The sequence below is a fragment of the Octopus sinensis genome, linkage group LG4 (assembly GCF_006345805.1).
Source record: "Octopus sinensis linkage group LG4, ASM634580v1, whole genome shotgun sequence".
Classification (NCBI taxonomy): domain Eukaryota; kingdom Metazoa; phylum Mollusca; class Cephalopoda; order Octopoda; family Octopodidae; genus Octopus; species Octopus sinensis.
The window spans coordinates 109,894,048-109,921,587 of record NC_043000.1 but is presented as its reverse complement, the minus strand read 5'-3'; the positions used below and the strand labels follow the sequence as shown (position 1 = coordinate 109,921,587).

The following is a 27,540-nucleotide window of genomic DNA, read 5'->3' as shown; positions in this document are numbered from 1 at the left end:
TGAAGAAGAAGAAGAAGGAGGAGAAGGAGAAGATGGTGGTGATGATGACGCCGATGATGATGATGATGATGATGATGATGATAACGATGATGATGAAGAAGAGGAAGAAGAAGAAGAAGAAAAAAACAGAGAAGGGAGAATATGAATGGGTGTAAATATAGCTATGAAGGGGCTGATTAGTAATGGATTCTATGGAGTGTAGTATTTGTGTGTGTATATATATTTTTTTCTTTTATTCTAAAGTTGAGGTATATTAATTGTTTGTCTTAGACCCTTTAAGAAGTGGCTTGTATTTTGTAATAAGAGATTTTCTTTACTTATTCTTTGTCTCGAGGTTGTCCCTAAATTGGTAGAGGGGGAAAATTCTGAAGTTTGGTGTTTTTTTGTTGGCGCAAGTATCTATGTGTTGGCTAAAAGCTATTTTTCTGTTTTGGGGAATTTTTATCTGGGATCTGTGCAGGGCCATTCGTTTACGCAAACCATTTTTTGTTTGGCCTATGTAGTGCTCTTGACACCCGGAGCAGGTTAGTGAGTATATTAGGTTCTCCGAAGCACATGTGAAGTTGCTTTTCACTGTAAACCGTTGTCCCTGTTTGAAGGAGAACTCCAAACTATGGAAAGAGGACTGTGAAAAAGAAGAACTAAAATCTCTCCAACGCTGGGAGAAAAGCGCCACTTGGTTCTCAGACTATGAAGCCGTCTTTCAAACAGAGCACGCCTCCAACAACCCTTTCCAGAAAATAAGAAAACCAAAACAACACCCAAACACTGATACACCCTGTCTAAAAATCGGAACCTTCACTACTATCAAAAAAAAGAATACAGGACCTAACCCTAACTCTGTAAGCAGCCAGCGATACAATATCAGGAATACCCCCACTTCAAGCAGAGAAAGGATAAATCAACACCCACAGCATAGACACTGTAACCTCATCCCCACCCAAAGGAGTTACCAACGAAATCTTCGTCCCATTAACCGGTTAAACAACCATGCACAACAAACCCACACCACTTGCAATGATTACCAACGAAGGCCTCCTAGAACACCACACCCGAATATTGGATATCGGGATGCTCTCCTCAATACTGCTCCAAGAACACACACCATAAATCACAACAGGAGACCCCTAATCAACAAAGAACAACTATATACTAGCTACCGTCCCAACCACCGCATTCATTTTTTAGACCCAATACGCAAACACAGAGACACAAGATAGCACCAAACAAGCAGGAGGAACCAAAAGTAATAAAAATTATTAATCTAACTCACAAGGAACTAACAGCAAACCAAATAAACATACTTTCCAAAGGACTCAAGTTTACACCTACCCCACAACACCCCAACTACAATGAAATGAAAGAAGACATCGCAGAATTCTGCAGAAAATTAAGATTACTGAGGAGCTATACGATAAATACAACGAGGACGAATCGTTAGCCAGAAATAGGAGTAACTACACCCCCTCGAAAGGTAAGAATAAAACACTTGATGATTTCTGTGACCACATATCAATTACCCATATCAACATATGCACAAACAAAAACACAACCAAACTTCAGCAAAAAAGAATGGGCTGAGTTGAACAAATTAAAACTAGATAAAACAATAACAATCAAAGAGGCCGATAAAGGGAGTGCTGTTGTCTTAATGGATACAACATTTTACATAACTTTGGTACTTTCTATGCTGGAAGACACAACATACTATGAAAAGGCACAAAACTACAGTCAACAAAAAATAATGAGGGAACTAAAATCCATATTAAACCCATACAAAGCAGGGCTCACCGACAAAGAATATGATTATATGACCAATTTCACAAGTAAAACTAGCCAATTCTACGGTATACCTAAGATCCACAAAAGTGAAAAAATAAGCAACGCATGCAAGATAGCTACAGACAAAATAATTAAAGTCCCTAATCCTAATGACCTCAAATTGAGACCCATAATAGCAGGTCCCGCATGCGAAACCCACCGCCTCAGTAACTTTTTAGACACCCTGTTAAAACCACTCCTCAAACATGTCAAAAGCTATATAAGGGACGACTTAGATATGCTCAATCACCTACCGAATACTATAAACAAAAAACACCATACTGGTATCCTTTGATGTAGTCAACCTCTACTCCAATATCCCCCACAACCTAGGACTAGAGGCAATCCAATTCTGGCTAGAGAATCACGCCAACGAACTACCACACCGCATCAAAAAAGAATTTGTGATAGAAGGGGTTAAATTCATCCTGGAAAATAACTTCTTCGCCTTCAATGACAACTTCTACCGACAAAAATCGGGGACTGCGATGGGTACACAAATGGCCCCCTCCTTTGCCAACCTAGTCATAGGATACCTAGAGATCAGTCTGTATCGTAAGGTTCTAGAAAGATATGGCAGCCCTTTCTCCATCTACATAGAAAACAACTGGAAGAGATATCTAGATGACTGTTTCATCCTTTGGCATAAAAATATAGAAAAACTCATAGAATTCCAGAAAATTTTAAACGGACTGGACGTAAACATCCAATTCACGATGGAATATAGCCAACAACAACTCCCCTTCCTCGATATCCTCATTAAGAAAGCTAATAATATAATAGAAACAGACATATACTATAAGCCTACAGACTCTAAGCAATATCTTCCATTCAATTCATGCCACCCCAGACACACCAGGATGAATATCCCCTTCAATCTAGCAAAAAGGATATGCACTATAGTCTCTAACGCAAACACCAGAGACACACGACTACAAGAACTAAAAGATACCCTAATCACCAGGAACTATCCACCTTCACTTATTGACAAGTGCATTCAACGTGCCCTTCAACTTAACACATCAAGGAACTGAGACATCCCAAATCAAAGAAAAACTTACAACCAAAAGCCTTACCATACATCTCCACACACACCCTCTCAATAACGAAGCCTTCGACACCATCCTCCACAACATACCCCTCCTAAAAAAAACCACAGAATGAACACAATCCTCCAAACACACACGATCATAAAAAGCAAAGACAGCCTAGATCCATGAAAAGTCTCCTTACACAAACCCGAATTCACTCTTCAACACAGAAGCCTGACAGTAAAAAAATGTGGAAGACCCAATTGCGGGATATGCAACTATCTAATCGAGGGTTCTGAGTTCTCCTTCAAACAGGGACAACGGTTTACAGTGAAAAGCAACTTCACATGTGCTTCGGAGAACCTAATATACTCACTAACCTGCTCCGGTGTCAAGAGCACTACATAGGCCAAACAAAAAATGGTTTGCGTAAACGAATGGCCCTGCACAGATCCCAGATAAAAATTCCCCAAAACAGAAAAATAGCTTTTAGCCAACACATAGATACTTGCGCCAACAAAAAAACACCAAACTTCAGAATTTTCCCCCTCTACCAATTTAGGGACAACCTCGAGACAAAGAATAAGTAAAGAAAATCTCTTATTACAAAATACAAGCCACTTCTTAAAGGGTCTAAGACAAACAATTAATATACCTCAACTTTAGAATAAAAGAAAAAAATATATATACACACACAAATACTACACTCCATAGAATCCATTACTAATCAGCCCCTTCATAGCTATATTTACACCCATTCATATTCTCCCTTCTCTGTTTTTTTTTCTTCTTCTCTTCTTCCTCTTCTTCATCATCATCGTTATCATCATCATCATCATCATCATCATCATCGCGTCATCATCACCACCATCTTCTCCTTCTCCTCCTTCTCCTCTTCTTCTTCTTCATCATCATCGTTATCATCATCATCACCACCATCACCATCACCATCACTTTCCTTCTTCCTTCTTCTCCACCCCCTACCCCTTAAGTTTGTCACTAATGTTTTTTAGTATAACACCTACGCTAATTCTATAAACAAGCCTGTCAATATAAATATTCTCCTGAATTGAACTGAGACTGCCAGCCGCCACTGACCATTCAAAATACGACCATCAGGGCACTCCAGATTCTCCCACCCCCTTTCCTCACCAGCCTTCCCTCTACTACCCTACCAAGAACTCACAACTACCTCCAACACACAAGTGCAAACAAGGGAGTCAGAGAAAGGCAGAATGCCACTTAAATCTGACACTACTATAGAAATATTCTTTTAAAAAAACTTTTCTTCTAATTTTTCTAAATTTAATTATTTAATCGTTACAGTTGAAAAGGTCTCAAAATGACCGAAACCGGTACTGAAATGTTCACTATAAAATTATTTTAGCATTTTCTATTTTTTACTTGTTTTTTCATATATATCAACTCGTGTGTTCCTTTTCACCCTTATACATATATATATATATATATATATATATATATATATGATGGTCTTCTAGTTTCCATCTACCAAAGTTACTCACAAGGCATTGGTCAGCTCAAGACACTTACCAAGACAGCAAGACTGAACTCAGAACCATGTGGCTGGGAGGCAAACTTCTTACCAAACACACACAGAATAGGCTTCTGCACAGTTACCATCTAACAAATATTCTCACACACCATTGATCAGTCTGTGACAGGAGCAGCAGACACTTGCCTAAAAAGCAGTGGAATCAAACCCAAATACTTTCAAAGAAACTGTGAAACCCATTGGTTCTCATCTAGGGTCCATACGATCCTTGGAAGCGGGGAGGGGCATATGATTCTCAGAGGTCCATGCAACCTTTAGAGGTTCATATAAGATTTTGATGTTAAAATTTAGGAGCAATAACTTGCTTATAATTCTACAATGCACCAAATATTTTAATTTCTTTAATTCCTAATATTCAATAATGAAAATTTAATAGGATTTGTAAAACACAGAATTCACTGCATTTACTGTGGAGAAAAATTCTCTCTTTTGAAAAAAAAGGCATAAAAACACCATATCATACACACACGCACGCACACACACACACGCAAGTAGAATATGCATTCATCTCTCATCCCTCCCAATTCTTATATACAGAGGCAATGATCAAGACCTTTGACATTATGTCATGCTCGAGAAGAAGACCAATCAAGCCAAGCAGAATCACAGTCATGGCAGATACTGGTATCATGCAAATTGGCATGTAAACACACCCTGGTGTCACGCAAATGGCACCTGTGCCAGTGGCATGTAAAAGCATCCATTACACTCTCAGAGTGGTTGGCATTAGGAAGGGCATCCAGCCGTAGAAAACCATGTCAACTCAGACTGGAGTCTGGTGCAGCCTTCCAGCATGGACAACAGACAGATGATGATGAGAGACAAAATTAAATCCTTATCATGCTTACACTCTTAATTCCTGAACCAACACAATGTCAATAGATTAGGAAGTAGTGGATAGGATTATCTCTTGCAGCCTAAATCTCTTATTGGTTTATCTAAATCACATGAAACCCACCTAAAAGTAACAATAATTATGAGGGTGGTGGTGGTGATGATGGTTACACAGACAAGAGGAGGAAAGGAGGCTGTTGATTAGAACAATAAAAAGGTCAAATAGCTGACCTCACTGTTATATGAGGAACACTTGCTTCATTCCATTTGTATATTCATCATCTCTTCTTTCCTGCTATGATTAAATAAACAGAGCAGTGGGGGGATGGGGGGGGCATATTTGAGGCAGGGCTTTACAGCTTATACATGATCATCATCATCATCAAGTGTTTTAAATCCAAGTTTTGTCCCAGTTAATACAGGGGGGTAGCTGGGTCTACCTCAGTGTCATAGCAATCAAGGTAGGCAGGTGCAGCCCACCCCAACCTTTGGGCTGGCTGGCTGGCTGGTGCCCATTCTCCTTTGCTTTCATGAGGCTTTTTTGGAGCTGGATTTTCTAAGGGGAGCATGCCCTTGCTTACTCCCAACCTCAGCTTTTAGACATGAGTGGTCCCGAGACCAAGGCCTCTACCATGATTTTTAAGAAATGTGGTGGAAAACTAGCTCAGGAAGGCAGGGACGTTACTCCCAACCAAATGGTTCCAGGTTCAGTCCCACTACATGGCACCTTGGGTATGGGTTTACTATCATAGCCTTAGGCCAACCAAAGCCTCATGAGTAGATTTGGTAAATGGAAATTCAAAGAAGCCCATCGTGTGTGTGTGAACTTTTGGTTAGTTGAAATATGTTTGTGACATATTTTAATTTTTAAAAGCCAATTCACTACATTTACTGTGGAGAAAAATTCTCTCTTATGATAAAAAAAGGTGTAAAAACACCATATCACACGCATGTGTGCACGCGCACATGCATGTCTGTGTGTCTTTGGGTTTGTATTTCTCTTCCACCACTGCTTGACAACTGGTGTTCGTTTGTTTATGTGACTTAGAGATTCAGCAAAGAGAGACCGACAGAATAAGTACTTAAAAAAGAGAAAGAAAAGTACTGCGGTTGATTTGTTTCACTGAAACTCTTCAAGGCGGTGCCCCAGCATGGCCACAGTCCAATCACTGAAACAGGTAAAAGAATATAGACACACACAGGTTTCAAGTGTCTCTACCAAATTTCCTCACAAGGCATTTGTCAGCTTAGGGCCACAGCAACCACTTGCCACCAGATGCTGCCATGGGAAACTCTCTCTTTATTGATAAAACTAGATCAATACTCAAATAAGAAGAATCCCGTCTCCACCTGTTCAAGTGGATTTCATTAACACCTATGTAAGGCTGACATTATCATCTTTATTTCTCTTCATTCTCCAATGATCTGGAAATGCTGTGGCAAATTTGAATATTCCCACATATTCTGTAACATGTTTTTCCTAAAGCGCAGTCTTCTTCTTAAAACTAAATTCTAGAAACCAAAGACCGGAAGAAGAAAAAAACAAAAAAAGACTAACCATGGAGAAAGATCTCCAAATGAAAAACAGCAGCGAAATCAATATTTACTGAGAGAAAATAACAAAAGATTTTTATCTTTTATTTCTTTCAGTCATTTGACTGTAACCAAGCTGGGGCACCACCTTGCAGAATTTAACTGAACAAATCGACCCCTGTGCTTTTAAGATCTGGTGCCGAGCCACCAAGTTATGGAGATGTAAACAGACACCAGCTGCCAAGCATTGTTTCCATGAGGTCACACACACACACACACACACAAAATGAGCATTCACAAAGTTTCCATTGACTAAACTGACTCAAAGCATTGGTTGGCCTGCAGTTCTAGCAACCCAAAGTGACTCACCCCTTAATATTCTATACTAGCAGAGAACCCTGGCATTGCTTGAGATTAAAAAGGCATGGTTTTTTTATTGTTTTACTTGTTTCAGTCATGTAACTGCAGCCATGCTGGAGCACCACCTTTAGTTGAATAAAACGACCCCAGGACTTATTCTTTGTAAGCCTAGTACAGTGTCTTTTGCCAAACCGGTAAGTTATGGGGACACAAACACAGCAACATCGGTTGTCAAGTGATAGTGGGGGTACAAACACAGACACAAATATACACATATATACAACAGTCTTCTTTCAGTTTCCGAGTACGAAATCCATTCACAAGGCTTTGGTCGGCCTGAGACTATAAAATATAAATATATATACCCATGTGTGTGTGTATGTGTGTGTATATATATATATATATATATATATATAGATAGATATTTGCATTCCTAACAACCCTGGATGCTAACCATGAACTATAAAAGAAAAAACTTTTTTCAGCTTATCAAACTTTGATGAGAAAAACCGACAACCTTCTCCACCAATAGACTATTATTGTGCCTGAAAAGTTTTCTTTATACTTCCCACGGAATGCTTGAAGCTTAATAACTTCCCACACCTAGATTCTTGGATCTTTTCATTATATATATATATATATAAATAATATATAAACATATGCATATATACATACATATTTGTACATACTTACATCTATACGTATATATACATGCATATATGGGTACAGGACACCAAAAAAACGTTGAACACAATGAGAAATAAAAACATAAAAACAAACTTTTTTTCAAACAAAGAAAAACCAGAGCACAAGACGTACAACACAAGGAATATTCCCCTTCTTCAGTTGATAAATAAATAAAAGATCTGATGAGAAAGTATGAGGACTGGTTCTATAAAAACAAAACTACAACACCTATCAATTAAGCAATTAATTTCCTTTCAAATTAGTCCCATTTTGAAGCCACCCACTTCATCCAGCTTTGTTTCTACTGATGGAAGCATTCCTGGAACTCTGTTTTTGGGGATAGGGGGTGAGCAACTGTCTTGTTGCATTCTCTTGGATTTCCTCAATGTCTTGAAGCCATGTTGGGGTTTTCCACCGCAAAGACTGAGCCTTGATTTCAGGGTCATGGCCATGACTGCTTTCAAAAAGTTCTCCTCTTCCTCCACACAATCGAGGAGATCTGACACAGCTGAAACCTGACCTTCTTTTCTGAGAGAACCACACCCTTCCCACTTTACTTCCAAGAATTTCTGTTGTGAACAACACAAGTGAGCAAAAGCATCATCACAACAGGGTGTTTATTCAAGGTCATTCTGTGCTGTGTAGCTTCACCCTGCATACTTTAGCTCTGTTAGCATAGCAACAGTCCTGATACTTTTCCAGCAGACCTCTTGTGTGTGTGTGTTGTGTCTCTATGTGTGCGTGTATATATATATATACTCTTTTACTCTTTTACTTGTTTCAGTCATTTGACTGCGGCCATGCTGGAGCACCGCCTTTAGTCGAGCAAATTGACCCCGGGACTCATTCTTTGTAAGCCCAGTACTTATTCTATCGGTCACTTTCGCCGAACTGCTAAGTGACGGGGACGTAAACACACCAGCATCGGTTGTCAAGCAATGCTAGGGGAACAATCACAGACAAACATATACACACACACATACATAAACATATATACGACAGGCTTCTTTCAGTTTCCGTCTACCAAATCCACTCACAAGGCATTGGTCGGCCCGGGGCTATAGCAGAAGACACTTGCCCAAGATGCCACGCAGTGGGACTGAACCCGGAACCATGTGGTTGGTAAACAAGCTATTCAGGCATATGTTCATTTGCTTCACATTGCTAAGCATGCATAGACTGGCTGGGAACTTATTTGAGACAGTATTTTTACAGTTGCATGCTCTTCCTGGCACCAAGCCTTTCTCATTCAACAAATTAAGGGAATTTTTATTCCATTACGTCAAGAGTGCACAACTTTGGGACATAAGGTTCGCCAGAAATGCTGACACAATGATACCAGCATAGACATGTGAGCAGAACAATGGTTATGTTCCAACTCTAACAGCCCTTACCAACAAAGGCATGTCTGTATAATGGATTCTTGACATTTCCATTCTGTCAGCCACCATCCACCAACACTTGCTCTCTTTAAAGAAGCAAACCACGTGTTTTAGTACAACTTGCCTACAGTGCAAAATAGAATTAGGACGGTCACAGTTAAAAGGTCAGAAGGAATACTTCTGCTGATATTCAAATCGGCTTTTGTCTGACTCGTGTAATCACATTCTTGTGATTACACACACCTGAATATCTACAGTTCCCTTCAGAGACGGGTGCAATACTGACCTACATGTCAGAAATTATCAATTACTACTAGAATTTTCACGGTAGTGATCCATTTTTCGGTATTTCTTTGAATCCATTACCTATGAAATCCTCCTCTTCCTCCTCCTCCTCGAACCCACCTGAGATTCCAGTGAGATCTTTTTTGTACTCGTTTCTTGCATTTGAGATCAAAAGGTAAATTAGGGTGGTTTAAAAGGTTCACTTTGCAACCATGTGGTTGCAGGTTCAGTTCCAATCACCAGCACCTAGCACCATGGGTGTCTTCTACTATTGCCCTTCACTAACCAATGCCCTGTGAGTGAATGTCAGAGATGGAAACTGTGTGGAAGTCCATTGTGTGCGTGTGTGTATACACACACATTATGTTTGCCCCCTGCTGCAACTGATTGACAATCAGTGGTGGTTTGTTTACATCCCCTGCAACTTCACAGCTCAACAAAAGAGACTGACATAATAAGTCATAGACTTAAAAAAGGAAGTAAGCACTCATGTCAATTGATTCAACTGAAACCATTTAAGGCTGCAATCCAATGACTGAAACGAGCAAAACGTTTAAAAGGCAAACGGAAAACAATCTTGCTTAATTAGTCTGTGCCACATCATCAAAAAAAAAAAAAAAAAAACTAATTAAGGTTGTACTTATTAATTAGCTATTTTCACCTTGTGTTGCTTCTTTTCAACTTTTATAAACTAGTTTTATGTCATAGATATTTAGGTGAAGGCCACAAGGAAAAAAAAAATCCTCATTGAATTCCCAAGCCATTGTCATTTAAATATTCCAGATGGAGAGAAGAAAGAAAGAGGATGACAACAGATGCAGCTGTTTTAATAGTGCTTCCTCAAAAATCAGACTCATTTTTTACTTGGTTCAGTTATTGGACTGCAGCCATGCTGGGGCACCAATTGAAAGGGCTTTAATAGAACAAATTTAGCCCAGTAAATTATTTTGGTTTTCAAAGTCTAGTACTTAGTCTATCAGACTCTTTTTGCCAAACCGCTAAGTTAAAGGGATGTAAACAAAGTAACACTGATCGTTAAGCAGTAGAGGGGGTGGGGAAACAAAGACACACACACACATAAAAGCACCCATTACACTCTCGGAGTGGTTGGCATCAGGAAGGGCATCAAACCATAGAAACCATGCCAAGTCAGGCTAGTGTTTGGTGGTCAGCCCTAGTCAAACCATCCAACCCATGCCAGCATGGACAACGGACATTAAATGATGATGATAATACACACACACACACAAACAAACAGGCTTCCAAAAAGTTTGTCTATTAAATTCACTCCCAAGGCATTGGTTGGCCTGGGGCTAGAGCAGAAGACATTTGCCCAAGGTGCTGTGCAGTGGAACTGAACCTGTAGTCAAGTGGCTGCAAAGCAAGCTTCTTAACCACTCAACCACACCTGCTTGTATAGAAGGTAAATATCAAAATGAAACTTAAGAAAAATTAAATTCAAGTATTTTCTTCCAGTTGAAACATGCTGGAAGTTTGGACACTCGGAGCTTACAGTGGTTGTTTTTTGTTTTCTTTTTATCTTTTAGCTTGGAGGCGGGGGGGGGGAGTAGTGGCGCTTAATTCTTTACAAGGGCAGAGAACCCCTGTGACTTGTGAGAAAGAAAGAAAGATATCCTCAACCCAGGGACCACTTAAGAAATTTTTTGTTTAGAACCAGTCCAGAAAATTCAGGATACTCCACAACAGTACAAATCAACTGAGAGGTATCAAAGGTAATTAATTTGTCAATACTCGTATAAAAAAATTCTTTGAAAAGGACTCAAATTCACCACAAAACTGTAATATTGAACCATTCATGTGTGATGTATGTGACGGTCAGAAAAACAGATTATGAAATACCTGAGATGTAAAAATCAAACATTTATAAGAATTGTATTGATTCATTTTTCATAGTAAAGTTCGACTTTGCAGGCTAAGTATAAACAAACTTTTTACTGGGAATTTATGTAAAATTTTTATGAAGAGGATGTAAAAAGTGTGATGTACGTGACGTATGAAATGACTCTCTTCACCTGAAAATATTTTGCCAGCCCACCTCAGGGATCCATTTGCAGCTGAGTGGACTGGAGTAATGTGAAATGAAGCGTTTTACTCAAGAACACAACACACCACCCAGTCCAGGAATTGAAACCACAATCTTGTGATTGTGAGGGCAACAGCCTAGCTGCTAGGCCACACCCCTTCACCGTGTATGTATGCATGCACAGTAATCAACAATTTGAAAACTAAATTACATCTCAAATGGATGACATTCAAATACAAGTTTTGTATATTCAGTCGGCGTATATGGCAATGTTTGATGAACATATTCAAAGAATGTATTTGAGGGATGGGACCTCAGAGAAACCTTCTAAGGGCAGGATTTAAGAAATGGAAATGAGGCACAGTAACTGCAAGTGGAACTCTTCCACAGGCGAAAATGACTGAGTCAGTCCTCACTACCCCCACTCAGGTGATGTGTACATGCGAAGGAATGAAACCCTAGTGATCCTAAAGTACTTGTTGACAATGCAGAAGGGTCTCCAACACTGTGATGGGTCTAGAAGAGCTTGCAAAACCGATGAAGGGCTCCTGGAGTTTCTGCATGGAGTAAATCATCTCCTATGCTCAATTCATCCGTTGAATTCCATGAAGTGAAAACTGAAGGTGTGTTTAAAAAAATAGTATCAAAGGGTAGAGGGGAGGCTCCGAAAGAGGTCTCAGGGAGTAGCATCCCTGCCTTCTTGAGCTAATTTTCCAATCGTGGTAGAGGCCTTGGTCTTGGGACCACTCATGTCTAGAAACTGAGGTTGGGGGTAAGCAAGGGCATGTTCCCCATAGAAAAACCAGTTCCAAAAAAACCTCATGATAGCAAAGGAGAAAGGGTGGGGTGGGCTGCACCTGCCTACCTCGGTTGCTAATAGCATTGAGGTAGATCCGGCCACACCCGTTAACGGGGATAAAACTCTGATTTAAAACACTTGATGATGATGATGAGTATGAAAGAAAAAGATTCTCAAACTTACCTGGCTGGAACAGCAGGAATATAGCCAAAAGAAGTAATGATAGGTCACTACAGCTGTAGCGAACACAGAAGCAGTGAAGGACGGTTTTCTTCCGACTGCGATGATAACAGGACATCGTCGGATGTCGCCACATTTTCCTCTCTGGTGTAAAATGAAACATCCACTTGTGGTAGACCGAACAATACAATCAAAAAGAAAAAGAGCCGAAGCGAGACGTAGGAGAAAATCGAAGAATGACAAAGTGAGGGAGACAGAGTGATTCAATAAGGAAAAGCAAAACCTTGTTATGTGAAAGGTGGACGAGTCCAACGAAATCAACGTAAGAAATTGAATAACAACATTATTGGTGATACACAATAATATTCATTCATTTACTGGTCAAGAAGACCAAAGGTCACTTCCGGGTCCTCCTCGATGCATCTAATACTTGGCCCATTTAGTCTTCTTTATATACACACTTCCTTTTGTTTTATTGTCTGGTGTTACTGCGACTGTAGTCTTCGTAATTTACTTCTCTTTATGACAACGATATATTTATCTGTGCCGGATCAAAAGAGATTCCTGTGTTTTTTCTTCAGAGTAAACGAGAGAGAAATAGCATAAGTCACGTGTTTGCTGAAAGAGAAGGAAAAAAACGAGCGTTAGATAATTGTCACCATTGATGCATATTCATAGACAGGTACTAAGTATAAAGTGACAAAAAGTCGGGTGTTTATAAGGTAAGCTATCAATGAACTGCTTTCACGAACTTTCGACCTAGTTCTAATTCTCAATTGTAACCATGTAAAATGAAAGTGTGGTGATAAAAGAAATACGAAACACATAACAATTCCTCCTACAAAACAAACAAATAGCTACAGCAAAGAATAAAATTACTTACGTTCACAATTTTCTCTTTCATGGAAAGTAACCGAACATACGGCATTTCTTTACGCTTTTTACTGTATTAAATATTTCTGACGCAGACTATTAATACCCTTAAATCAGGAAGCATCCTGTTAGAAAGTTAACCACTGGATTACACACGATTCATTAATCTACTTCTAGGAACAAATGAACGACGCACAATTCTTACAACATAACTTTAAAAGAAACGTTATTCTCCCATAGAATATGATAGATAACCCATCATCATCACTATCATTTTAACTTCTACTTTTCCATGCGACAAAGTACTAATAGTCTGCGTCAGAAATATTTAATACAGTAAAAAGCGTAAAGAAATGCCGTATGTTCGGTTACTTTCCATGAGAGAGAAAATTGTGAACGTATGTAATTTTATTCCTTGCTGTAGCATGGGTCAGATGAAATTTATTACAGGAAGTTTTCTGTGGCTGGATGCCCTCCCTGTAGCCAACCTTCACTCGTTTCCAAACGAGATAATATTTCCCCTCCATGGCCACACATGTTTCAGGATCTCAAGACCCACAGAGTTGCAAAACAAACATTTTTAACCTTTACAGCCATGCCCTGCACCTATGGATTTTTTTTTTTAATATCAATCAGAGAAAAAAACTTTACAACAGGTGTGGCTGTTGCTGAGTCCACTTTGAACTTCAACAGGTTTGCTGTTTGACAAGGGAAATGCAAAGAGGATATAAAGGAGAAAGTCAGAGTGGCAAAAAGTATTTAGTCATAAGTTTGAAATTGAAACAAATTGAGTGAGGTTGGAGTGAAGTAGTTTGGGAAGTTTAGTGGAGCATGGAGTATCTTGGTGGCAACACAAATGATTGAGAGGCTAAATAGGATGTGATGGTCGTTCCGCATTGTGAACATTTGGGAAGGGTAAAAAATTATTCACAGCTGCCGTGAAATCCCAGCCAAGAGACTACAGAAGATTGGGAGATGTTCATGCTTTTTTCAATTCAAGACAAAAGTTAAATGAAATTCCTTACACGAGCAGAATGCCACAATTCATAAGCTAGCACAAGAGTGGACCACATATCCGTGAGCTTTTTTAAGGATACAGAATCCAAATTGGTTACCTGGGAGCTACTAACATTACACAGTAGTGCTTGCTTTAGTATAAATACCATAAAAAGTAGCACTGGTGAATAAGTTGGATGTGGAACATAGTAACCATGTTGTTGGAGTTAAGAGTCATTGTCTCTGCATCTGACTTGGAAAGGCAACAACGTACTTATCTCTGGTGAAAGGGGATCTATTCTATACAGAATGCAACATATGCTTTATATATATAACGCGGCCGATGCCAGCGCCGCCTTGGCTGGCTTCCGTGCAGGTGGCACATTAAAAGCACCAACCGATTGTGGCCAATGCCAGACTCCCCTGGCACCTGTGCAGGTGGCACGTAAAAAGCACCCACTACACTTGTGGAGTGGTTGGCGTTAGGAAGGGCATCCAGCTGTAGAAACACTGCCAGATCAGACTGGAGCCTGGTGCAGCCCCTGGCTTCCCAGACCCCGGTCGAACCGTCCAACCCGTGCTAGCACGGAAAACGGACGCTAAATGATGATGATGATGATGATGATTAAATTCGATTAGAAGTTGTGTTAACTCATGAAGAGATGGTTACATCCAAGGAAATACTGGTTCAATACCTAGTATTTTGGGGAATTAATTTCCTTTAAATAATAGGTAAACATATTTTATAGTCATATAAAAGAAAATGGAAATTAGGAAGTTAATTGTTCATTATTAACAGCAAATTAATCATCATCCTTTACAGCTGTTTCAATTAATATAAAGTAAATACTATAAAATATCCAAGGTATATTTTTTTATTCCCTCTGAAGATATGCTCAGGTCATATAAATTTAATATTTATTGAGTATTAATTGAAACAGCTGTAAGGGTTGATGATTAATTTGCTGTTAATAATAAACAATTATTAACTTCCCAATCTCCATTTTCTTTTTCTTCTTTTGTGTGTGTGCGTGTGTATCATCATATGTATTAAGAAAAAGGAGGCAGTCAAAATTTTGGACAATTCTTTATTTATGCTTTCGTTTTGGTTCAATTCTTCTTGAGTTTGGTTAAATGAACAAAAGTGCGAATAAAGAATTATCCAAAATTCTGACTGTCCCCTTTTTCATAATATACAATACCTGTACACCACTTCAAACACTATACATACATAAACACACACACACACATATATATATGATGACTTGCAAGACACCTGCTCCTCCATTCTATACCCCACTCAACTGAGGGGTCTTGTGGGTACTTGCTGACCTCACTGGTATTGGGGCCATGCAAAGAGTACTCACTACACTCTGTACAGAGGTTGGTATTAGGAAGTGCATCCAGCCATAGAAACCACACCAAAACAGATGCAGCCCTGAGGCTCAGCTGTTCTTGAACTGTCCAACCCATGCCAGCACAGAAAAGGGGATGTTAAAGGATGATGGAAATTACTTGCATATTTCTTCTTGGTAAGTTCCAACAGATTTGAATGTCAATGTGAAAATTGTGTTTCAGCACAGGAGAAAAAATGGTCCATTACAACAAATGTATGTTCCTAACAGACTATTCATTAATTAACGCAAGGAATTATGAGACACCTGGTGTGTCAACATCAGTGTGTCTCATCAGCCAAAGGGATCCTAGGCTAATTAATTTAATGAGTTTAAAGCTCTTGTAACTTCAGCAAACAAACTGTTCACTGATGTGTGCAGATGACTACCAACTGGTAATAAATTGGCATAAGCATATAAACGTGTGCGTGTATATGTATGTGTGTGTGTGTGTGTATATATATATATATATATATTTATATGATGGAAGCACTCCGTCGGTTACGACGACGAGGGTTCCGGTTGATCCGAATCAACGGAACAGCCTGCTCGTGAAATTAACGTGTAAGTGGCTGAGCACTCCACAGACACGTGTACCCTTAACGTAGTTCTCGGGGATATTCAGCGTGACACAGAGAGTGACAAGGCCGGCCCTTTGAAATACAGGTACAACAGAAACAGGAAGTAAGAGAGAGAGAGAGAGTTGTGGTGAAAGAGTACAGCAGGGATCACCACCATCCCCTGCCGGAGCCTCGTGGAGCTTTAGGTGTTTTCGCTCAATAAACACTCACAACGCCCGGTCTGGGAATCGAAACCACGATCCTACGACCACGAGTCCGCTGCCCTTGGCTAAGGGTAAAGCCCTATTCCAAGCATTCATTGACTTGGAGAAGGCACTTGACAGGGCAGCACAATCAGTAATTTGGTGGTCACGAAGGAACCCAAATGGCTTACAAGGGTTCTAAAACCTATGTACAAAAGAGGCAGAAAAAGTCAACAATTTTAGCATGAAGGCAGGGGTTCATTAAGGCTCAGTTCTCAGTCCTCTCCTATTCCTTATTGTGGAGTTTAAGACTGGTTGACCATGGGAACACCTATACATTGACCTTGCTCAATATGCAGAAACAACTGAGCCCATTGTAAGCTATGGACACACAAGAGTGACAGTGGAATCACAGAAATAGTAACAGAGAAAGTAAGCTTCGTATGTGATGGGTGCATTGGTACTGTGTGTAGTATGAGCTAACTAGAAATAAATTCTCGGAAATGCCTGGATGGTTCACTAGTTATCAAGATGTAATTATCGGGGAGGTGATTGCTCTGAAAGTATAGCAGCCAAGATAAGGAAAAGATGGAGAAAATTCAAGGAAGGAGCTACTAGCACTGCATGACAGTGAAGCATGGGTGTTGAATGTGGAGAACTGAAGATTAGGAAGAAATGAAACAAGCATGCTCTGTGGGATGAGCAATCTAAGTGTGCACGTCTGACACAGGATGAGAGTGCTGAGAGAAAAACTGGGCCTAAGAGGAATCAGCTGTGGTGTGCAAGAAAGACTGTGTTGGTTTTTGGAGATGGGATAAGTGTGGCAGAAGATAGCTGTATAAAGAAAGTGTTAATTACTTAAGGTGGATGGAGCTTGCAGAAGAAGGAGAACCAGGAAGACGTGGACGAAATGATGAAGGCTAACCTTAGGACTCTGAACCTCATAGAGGAGATGACAAGGGACTGGGATCATCATCACTGTTGTTTAACATCCGCTTTTCATGCTGGCATGGGTTGGATAGTTTGACTGAAGACTGGGAAGCCAGAAGACTGCACCAGGCTCAATTTGATCTGGCAAAGTTTCTACAGCTGGATGCCCTTCCTAACACCAACCACTCCGAGAGTGTAGTGGGTGCTTTTACATGTCACTGGCACAGGAGCCAGTCAGGTGGCTCTGGCAGTGAGCACGCTTAAAAGGTATTTTTTACGTGCTACCTGCATGGGAGCCAGTCTGGTGGCACTGACCACACTCGAATGATTTTCACTTGCCACCGGCACATGTGCCAATAAGGTGACGCTGGCAATGATCATGCTCAAATGGTGCTTTTTACATGCCACCGGCACGGGAGCCAATCCGTGGCTCTGGCAACAATCACACTCAGATGTGCTTTTAACATTCCACTGGCACGAGTGCCAATCAGGTGGTGCTGTCATCGGCCAGATCAGCGATTTTGATTTGTTTACACTTGTCTCTATAGGTCTTCGCAAGCAAAGTTCATTGTCCAATGAATGAGGGGTACTCATAAGTGGGGATGATTAATAATTTTCAGTTCTCAAGAACACCTGCAAAATTGTTGAAATTAAGCTTTGGAAGCACAATGTGTGTGTATGTGTGTGTGCACAGCTGATCTTCTCCTTGTTCAATTTCCACCCCAAGTGACCTCACCACTTATCTTTCTAACTGCAGTGTTTCCTTGATTCCATTAATTTTCCTCATTGCCTGGAACCATTTCACTTGATATCCATCCATTACCCTCGTACTATCCTCTCCACCCACATTTTCACATTGATCCCCCCTCCCAACATGCCCACCAAACTATTTCTCCTCCTCCACCCATATACGTCTCACTTTCCCCCTGCATTACGCCTGCCTCTTTCCACAAACACTGGCAAGCTACCCAACCATACATCTCTCTCGCAACTCCCACCTCATTAACTTCACCCACACTTTCTTCTAAAAAGTCACCATGTAGCTCCTTTACGGCAAGAAACCTGTTCTGTCTGGCCCCTCATCTCCTAGTAAAAAGCCATTTATCTTGGGACTTGTAGTCTTGCAAGCCGCAGGGTGACCTCAATTGTGCTGGTGGCATGAAAAGCAATCATCCACTACAAACTGTAAAGCAGTGTCTTCTTCATTCGCAATCTTTTGTGAAAACATGTCCAACCACAAGGAAATATTACCTTGCTTAGAAGCAGGTGGGGGTTGGGGACCAGAAACGAATTCAACAGATGAAAATTGCCCTCAACGAACTCCATCAGGTTCATGCAAGCATGGGAAGGTTGACTTTAAAACGATTTTATACATACGTGTCTGTGTGTGTATGTAGCGTTTGAAGTAATGTGTATGTGTGCGTATGTATGTATATATATATATATATATACACACACACACACATTCATACATACACACACACACACATACGTATGTGTAAACTTTCGAGGGAATGTGAAATAATCTGCTTTTCGAACAGTGGAAACTCGAAGCACATAAAGCTACAAATAATAGCATGTATATATTGGGTTGAAAAACTCTTTTCGATAAAAAAAGAAAAGACTCAAGTCAAAGGCTGATCGTGGAACACGAACCCACATCCCCTTTGACTTTTTTTTTTCTACCCGTAATGGCTTTTCAAGCCAATATTTACACGCTGTTATTTGTAGCTTCATATGGTCGATCATCGTGGTAAACATAGCTACCAAATCTCCCCCAAAGAAACATATAACTTTAAACAATGCCACACTTTGAATGGTAACTCTGCGACTGCAATGGACAGACCACAACAACAACAACAACGCCAACGTCAAAGAATGCCATTATAACCGCCACAACAACGCAAACACTTGAATTCATTGCAACACTATTAAGACGTTGGTTCGGTCTGCAAGAAATAACAACCAAATTCTCCTCAAACACACTGTCCAATATTAATACTAATAAAAGTAAAAGAAAGGCAATGCAGTCCTAGATAAACAAAACGACGAGGTAGTTCACGGATGGAACGCCTTTGAACATAGGTGTGCGCAATAGGTGCTGACCTGTGGCTAAACAATAAAATTATAACAGATATGAGAAATAAAAAATTAAATGTTATTAAAAAACGAGCAACACACAATGTGAAATCCTTAATAGCATCGTGTCCCACAACAACCATGGCTTTCTAACTTCATTGAATGTCGAATGTTCCGTGTCATAAGATCAATTAAAGTGAACAATAGCGAGGGTTAATCGAAGAGCAAACCATCATTTTTCTCTTCTGACAAATAGCCATATGTTACGGGTGAAGAAGAATATATTTTTTAGTTTTTGACTATGTCCAAAGGCTTTATGTTTGAAGCGAGAAAAAAAAATGTGATGTCGTGACACCCATACCTTTACTCGAAAGAATTAAGATAAATGAGGTTTAAATTGCTTCGACTAGAAACTGAAACCGGCGCTGCAGTTTTATTCACCCCGTCTGTATACGGGTAGGGAGCTTACCTGTTGCTCTACTGCATTAATCATGTCACCTTAATACACACACACACACACAGAAAAAAAAAAGCTGTTCACGTATTATTTATCCGAGGTTCTGGAGTGATAACCAAATTATTAGAAAGGTATCCATCAATGGTGATTAACTTGTTGTTCAGGTTTGGCTTGGTTCCTTGTAATAACGGCAACCGGGTGCGCAACCTTCAGCACTTAATATTTTATCGACATTAAAAGCACAACACCAAAACAGTAGCACACACTCAAGTTTCTTACATGGTTATAAGGTTTCTGTCTGGCTTTATAGGAAAGTGTGAAACTATTTTAGGTCCCTGCCCTTTTCTGAAATCGGATTCACAGACGACACTGCTCACCACCAGCTTATTAGACATGGTACTACTATTGAACAGAGCAACAACCATTAAAGAACACAAGTTGGCAAATTCCTGGGGTAGGGCAAAAACAAGGTGGAGGGAAAATGAACAGTGTAGGCATTACTGACGTTCTTAAAAGTCAACCCCAACCTGGAATCGAAACAGAGTATGCCACTCCGAGTTAAGAATCATACGATTCCAGCAATCCGAAAGCTTAAAAATCAAAACATACGCTGCTTTCATCTACTCCCAAAGTCAATGATGTTTACATATTCACCATTTCTAATCTAGAAGGAATACAATTGACGGAAATGACAAATAGAGAAGATATAAGTTAATGTCAGTTTCTCACATCTGATGTTACTATCACCACGTTTTGGGGCTGTTTGTCCAAGTTCTTGGAGCCGGTTTTGAGAGAGGCAACAGATTAACTGAAATGGTCTTTTATAACGATGATGGTGCTTCTATGGAACTGACACAGCGTTTATTGTTATTTTATTATTATTCTGTTGTCTTTGTCTGGTTTTGTTTGTCATCACTTAACAAAGGTGTGGACAAACACACACACATGTGTCTATTATTAGCGATGGAAGCAGCAAGAGTTCAAAATTAGTTATCTGTATACATACTTAGAGAGTGTAGACCATTCAAAGCCTTCCAAACTGCGGTATTCATCTTAAGAAAGCATCTTATGGACGTGTGTGTATGTATAGCTATATATATTATAGGGAAAAGTTTCGTTATATATAAGCACTCGATATTATGGTAGAGATTAATAATATTTCTATTTTGGTCGAGTCAGTCTTCTATATGATCAGAACTTGCTTGAAGACCTATTTCTTTACTACCCAGAAGGGGCCAAACACAGAGAGACCAAACAAGGACAGACAGACGGATTAAGTCGATTACATCGACCTCAGTGCGTAACTGGTACTTATTTACTCGACCCTGAAAACGATGAAAGGCAAAGTCGACCTCGGGGGAATTTGAACTCAGAACGTAACGGCAGACAAAATACTGTTAAGCATTTCGCCCGGTGTGCTAACGCTTCTGCCGACCGACCCTGTGTACCTACAGACGAAACTCAGGGTAGCAAGATACACACAGTCTCTCTCTCTCTCTCTGTATACACACACACACACGCATATATACAATTCGAAATTAAGATTTTTATGAGTCACTCACTACTCGAAGTTTCTCCAACGATTTTAAACAACACAGGCTCAGATTGCCATAAATATCCCGCTCATCGCAAAGTATTGAGTACTACCATTCGATTAGTTACCATTCCACACCTCTGTGACTATACTACCATCCAATCTAAAATACGATGCCTAATTTTAAGGAGTTTTTGTAGTATTTGTAGTTGGGTGACGGTGGCACCAAAGCCGGGATTTCGAGTCCACTTTGTTGAGTCATCTCTCTACAAGATGCGAGTTTAAGAATCAATTAAGAAAGGACCACAAATGTATGTAGACATGACACAGTGACTTGTATATTAACGCAAAAATAACAGGGACGTGAAACATAATCCCACAAACACCTTTCATGTATATATGGAGCCTTGTCTCTATGCAAGAAACTTAGTTTTAAATATATTTCTGTTATAAAAATTAACATGAATAGGCAACACATGGACGAGTGACTGCATTGTGTGTAGAGAAATATTTGAATTTAGAAGAAAATAGGATATATTTGAATATATAGAAGTTGGTTATTGTATGGGGTGGCATTTGAATGTAAAGAAATGGGGAAAAAAAACGCTTGTGGAGGAAAAAATTAAAAGGAAAAACTGTTGAAGAGAAGAAACGAAAAAGATTATTTTTACTTTTATAACTGCAGTAACCGTTTCCCTGCGTGTGTTTATACATACACACACGTGTGTGTGTGTGTGTGTGTATACTTATAAAAATATATTGTATAACTGACCTGTGTGTGTGTGTATACACACGTATATATACTTCGTTTTCGTATATATATATCCCCAAGTACATACGTGCATGCATGTATGTATGTGTATATATATATATCCATGTATATAGGTAATGTGTGTATATAATGGTATGAACATATATTCCAAATAAAAAAAAAAGAAATGAAAGGAGAATTCCTGCTAAACAGATTAATAGTACACAAGTTGTTATGAAGATTAGCAACAAAAACAATGTCATTAAACAACACAATTAAGAAACAATTTAGTATTTCAAAGATAAAAACCATCTGTTTTTTGTCTTCCTCTCAACAAAAACCCAATGAAAAATCGTAATACAAACCTAATTAGTTGTGTCTGTTTTACAAAATGTTTATAAATACATGTATATATATATATTCCCTTTTTCACTGTTTTGCTTTCCACACCGCTCTCTATATAAAATATGAAATGTACATCTATGCTCTTTGTGTATGTCTAAACATTTTGTAGTAATCTTCACACACAACTCTCTCTCTTCCTTTCTTTCTCTCTCTCCTTCTCTATAAATATTTCAATTAATCTTCCTTTCTCCCTCTCTCTGTGTTTCAATTCTCTCGCACACTTTCTCTCTCTCTCACTTCCTTCACACACTCATTCTATCGCTCTCTTCCTTTCTTTCTATCTTTCTCTCCCCGCTTCTCTATAAATATTTCAATTAATCTCTCTCCCTCTCTAAATATTTCAATTAATCTTCCTTTCTCCCTCTCTCTCTGTCATTCTCGCTCTCTCTCTATATATATATATCACAATTCCCTCACACTCTTTATATATATTTCTATTTCCGTACATTTACACTCTGCGAATATGTCTTTAACGCCTCACGCTCTCCCTCTCTCATTCTATCTCTATTTTAATTCTCTCTCCCTCCCCTCATTCTATGTACATACATTTCAACACCCGCACCCTCTCTTTCATTGCTTCGCCCATCCCCTCTATCTTTCTTTCCCTCTCCTTCATACATGTACACACCATTTCTCTCTCTCTCTTTCCCTCTCTCTATCTATCTGCCTATCTTTTATTTATTGGTATTGCTCAATCCAGCCTCATTTTCAAGGAACATGAATGGATTAGTCACCACTGTATTTCTCCTTCTCTCTCTTCGCCTCTTACTCTTTCCTTCTCTTCGCCTCTTACTCCTTCTCTCTCTCTTCGCCTCTCATTCCTTCTCTCACGCAGGTAAAAAAATACATAGGTAACGAGGAGTGCTTCTATTTTGAAGTTCTAGAAATAGCAGTCATATCTCCCTCAAATCATACCCTAAAATCTTAAAAAGAATGAGGCACATTAACACAATCTAGTCCTATATACACCTAAAAAGACGAGAGAATCACGGCTGGAATACCTCCCCCCCCATTCTATGTCTCTCTCTTACGCAGGTAAAAACATAACGAGCTGTGCCCCTACAAGGTCGCTCGAAACTTCTAGAAATGGCAGTCAAATCTTGCTCAAATCACACGCTAAGGTTTTAAAAAGTAAACGTTACATTACGCAATCTAGCCGTTGATGCTCTTTAAAAGACGGGATGATCAAGGCTGGAATACGTTTGATCATATATCCGTTGTCATAAAGGTTGACCTGGGGCTAAACAAGAACCAACCTCATGCGGTTATCGATTAGTACAGACTGACTTCGATGACAACAATCTTGAAGTTGTTTATTCCAACGGAAACTGGGCTGCGGTCATACAACACAGCTTTTACTTATTTCACTCATTTGAGTGTGGCCATGCTGGGGCACCACTTTAAAAGCGTTTAGTCGAACAAATCGACCCCAGGATTTATCTTTAATAATAATAATAATAATAATAATAATAATAATAATTGTGTACAGTGCTCAGGTGCACTACAACTCATCTAAAGTGTATATATAATCAGGTGTAGTTTCGGCGGATTTCGGAAAGCATGAGGGCCTTAAAGGATGCAGTGTCATGGCAGTCAACAACTGACGCAGGCAGTTTATTCCATGCTTCAGCAACTCTGAGCGTGAAAAAATGTTTCCGAAAGTCATGGGAGCTGTGTTGTTTTCTGACATTGTAGGCATGTCCACATGGAGATCAAAAAGGTGTTCAGTGTTGTTGTTGGTGAGGTGGTTGATAACTTTGTGGGTGTTTACCAAGTCCGTCGCCAGACGCCGGAGCTTCAGTGAATCCATGTCCAGGGAAACAAGGCGCTCAGAATATGGTAGGTGTCTGATGGATTGTATGCGTTTGGTTGCACGTCTCTGGACAGATTCCAGGAGGTCAATGTTCTGAGCAAGATAGGGGTTCCAAACTGATGATGCGAATTCCAAGTGTGGTCGTACCATAGCTGTATACAGTTTTAAATAGATGGCTGGAGAGCGGCTAACAAAAGTCTTGCTGAGTGATGCCAAGACACCCTCGGCCTTCTTGACAATTTTAGAGATATGCTTTGTCCAACGCAAATCACTGCTGACAGTGATGCCTAGGTCACGCTCGCAAGAGGATTTCTTGATATCAGTGTTGTGGAGGGAGTATGTGGACGCAGGGTTTTTTCTCCCAAAATGCATGGTGGTACACTTGTCCACAGCCAGTTTCAGTTGCCAGTCTGTGATCCATTGCTGCATTGTGTCTAGGTCTGATTGCAGGAAAGAGTTGTAGACATCAGGATCTGTCCTCTTGATTTCAAGGTACAGCTTGATGTCGTCTGCATATTTCAATACTGTGGCATTCTTTAAATTGGCATCTATGTCATTAATGTATGCCACAAACAAGAGGGGACCAAGGACAGATCCCTGTGGTACACCCGATGACATCTCATATGGTGTAGAGTGCTGTCCTAGAACTGTGACTACCTCCTTTCGGCTGAGGATGAAGGATTTCAACCAGTTAAAAAGGTCATCCCCCACACCCATTGCAGAGAGTTTCACCATAAGCCTTTTGTGTGGCACAGAGTTGAAAGCCTTAGCAAAGTAAAGGTAGACAACATCCACCCATGAGCCACTGTCAGTGATCTGAGTAATGTCCTCGAGGAACTCGACAAGCTGATCACTGCAGCTGGAGTTAGGGACAAATCCATATTGTGAGGGTCGGATGAGGCTGTGAGAGCTCCAGAAGTTCCAGAGTGTTTCTCTGACACATGATTCCATCAGTTTTGCAATACAGCTAGTGAGACTGACTGGGCGATAGTTGACAGGTGATGTGCGGTCGCCCTTTTTGAACAGAGGAATGACACTGGCAGTTTTCCACTGCTCCGGAGTAGCACCATTGTTGAGACAGTACTGGAAGAAAATAGAAAGCTGGTGTAAAAGGAAGTGCCTGCCACGTTTGAGAAGCAGGTATGTAACTCCATCGAGACCAGGGGAGGCATAGTTGCGCTTATTTTGAAGGTGACGTTATTTTCTTCCGCAGAACCGCTAAGTTACGGATGTGTAAACAAACCATCACCGGTTGTCAAGTGGTAGGACAAACACACACACATAATATCGTATTTCGTTTTTGTATTTGATTTCCAGGATTCTTGATGTGAATTCGTGTGCTGAAACAAATTTTGTCGGGGGTCATTGCACCAATAAACAGCAGCACACGCACCAGTGCTTGGGGCTTCTTTCAGTTTTCGTCTAGCAAATCCATTGTTGAGGTTTTGGCCAGCCCGGGGCTAAAGTAGAAGACATTTGCACAATTCCATGCAATGGGACTGAACTCATGACCATAGGCAAGTCTCCAAATTACACAGCCATTATATATCCTCATCATCGTTTAACGTCCGCTTTCCATGCTGGCATGGGTTGGACGGTTTGACTGAGGACTGGCAAGCCAGGAGGCTGCAATCTGATCTGGTAAGGCTTCTTCAGCTGGATGCCCTCCCTAATGCCAACCACTCCAAGAGTGTTGTGGGTGCTTTTTACATTCCACTGGCACAGGAGCCAGTCACACTCAAATGCTGCTTTTTACGTGCCACCGGCACAGGCACCAGTTGGGGGTGCACTAGCATCAACCACGTTTGAATGGTGGTTTTTACAGGGAGTCAGTCAGGAGGCTCTGGCATCGACCACGTTCGGATAGTGCTTTTTAAGTGCCATTGGCATGGGGAGCCAGTCAGGCAGCACTAGCATTGAGCCACACTTGAATGACGCTTATTACGTGCCACCAGCACAGGTAGCACTGGCATCGGCCACAACTACATGTATAAGTGGTCCATAAGTCAGTATATGTCTGCTGGTCTGTCTCAGACCCCATCAATCCAAAACTACATACAGATATGAGAGAAGGAATACGTGCAAAGAGTAAATACTGTGGTGCCATGCAATGATACTTGGACCAACTCTGTTGACAATACATTTACTGATTACTTAGCATTGGTCACACAAAGAGAATGTTTCCACGGCATTCATCAGATATCCCCATCTTTTACTGGTTTTATTAGATTGTGGCCATACTGGGGCACTGCCTTGAAGAATTTTTAGTCAAATGAAATATTTTTTCTTTGAAGCTAGGTACCAAAATTTGGAATCAGAATTATTTCAACAATTATTTCAACTTCAGAATATACAACCGAATATTGTTTACAGACTCACAGACAACCTCTGGTAACAGGCCTCTGTCACAAGTTGGTCTTATCTGCTGGTGGTGGTGGTGGGGGTAGTAGTGTATTTTTTTTACCTTGTGATGAATCTTTGCCCTTTTCTTTTAGACGAAATCCAATTTGTAATCAAACACCTTCACCAATTCTGAGTTCACCACAGTTTATCTCAGATTAGCCCTGATTGTGCAAAACTTGTGATCAAAAGCAATTTAATCATGGTAATCTTGTTTTTTCATCATCATTTAACGTCCGCTTTCCATGCTAGCATGAGTTGGACGATTTGACTGAGGTCTGGCGAACCAGATGGCTGCACCAGGCTCCAATCTTGATCTGACAAAGTTTCTACGGTTGGATGCCCTCCTAACACCAACCACTCCGAGAGTGTAGAGGGTGCTTTTACATGCCACCAGCACAGGGCCAGTCAGGCGGTACTGGCAACGACCTCGCTCGAATCACATGTCACTGGCACAGGTGCCAGTAAGGCGATGCTGGTAACGATCATGCTCGGATGGTGCTCTTAATACCCTACTAGCACGGGGTCGAGTGCCAGTAAGCATAAATGTAAGACTACATTCTTTAATGTGTCCCTTCATCATCATCATCATCGTTTAACATCTGTTTTCCATGCT

At 40.2% G+C, this 27,540-nt stretch overlaps 1 protein-coding gene across 3 annotated transcripts in view; it reads right to left on the bottom strand.

The window, feature by feature from the left end:
• LOC115210361 (dyslexia-associated protein KIAA0319-like protein) overlaps positions 1-22,915 on the bottom strand; it is a 128,669-nt gene extending 105,754 nt beyond the window's left edge. Inside the window, exons 1-2 of one of the 3 annotated variants that reach the window (XM_029778923.2) lie at positions 22,672-22,915; positions 12,533-13,147 (exon numbers count right to left, since the gene is read on the bottom strand). In XM_029778923.2, the coding sequence (XP_029634783.1) occupies positions 12,533-12,692 (160 nt within the window). In that variant the 5' untranslated portion in view covers positions 12,693-13,147; positions 22,672-22,915. The remainder of the gene's footprint in view (positions 1-12,532; positions 13,148-22,671) is intronic. The other 2 variants (XM_029778920.2, XM_029778921.2) reach the window with 2 other exon arrangements.
• Positions 22,916-27,540: the final 4,625 nt, after the last annotated feature.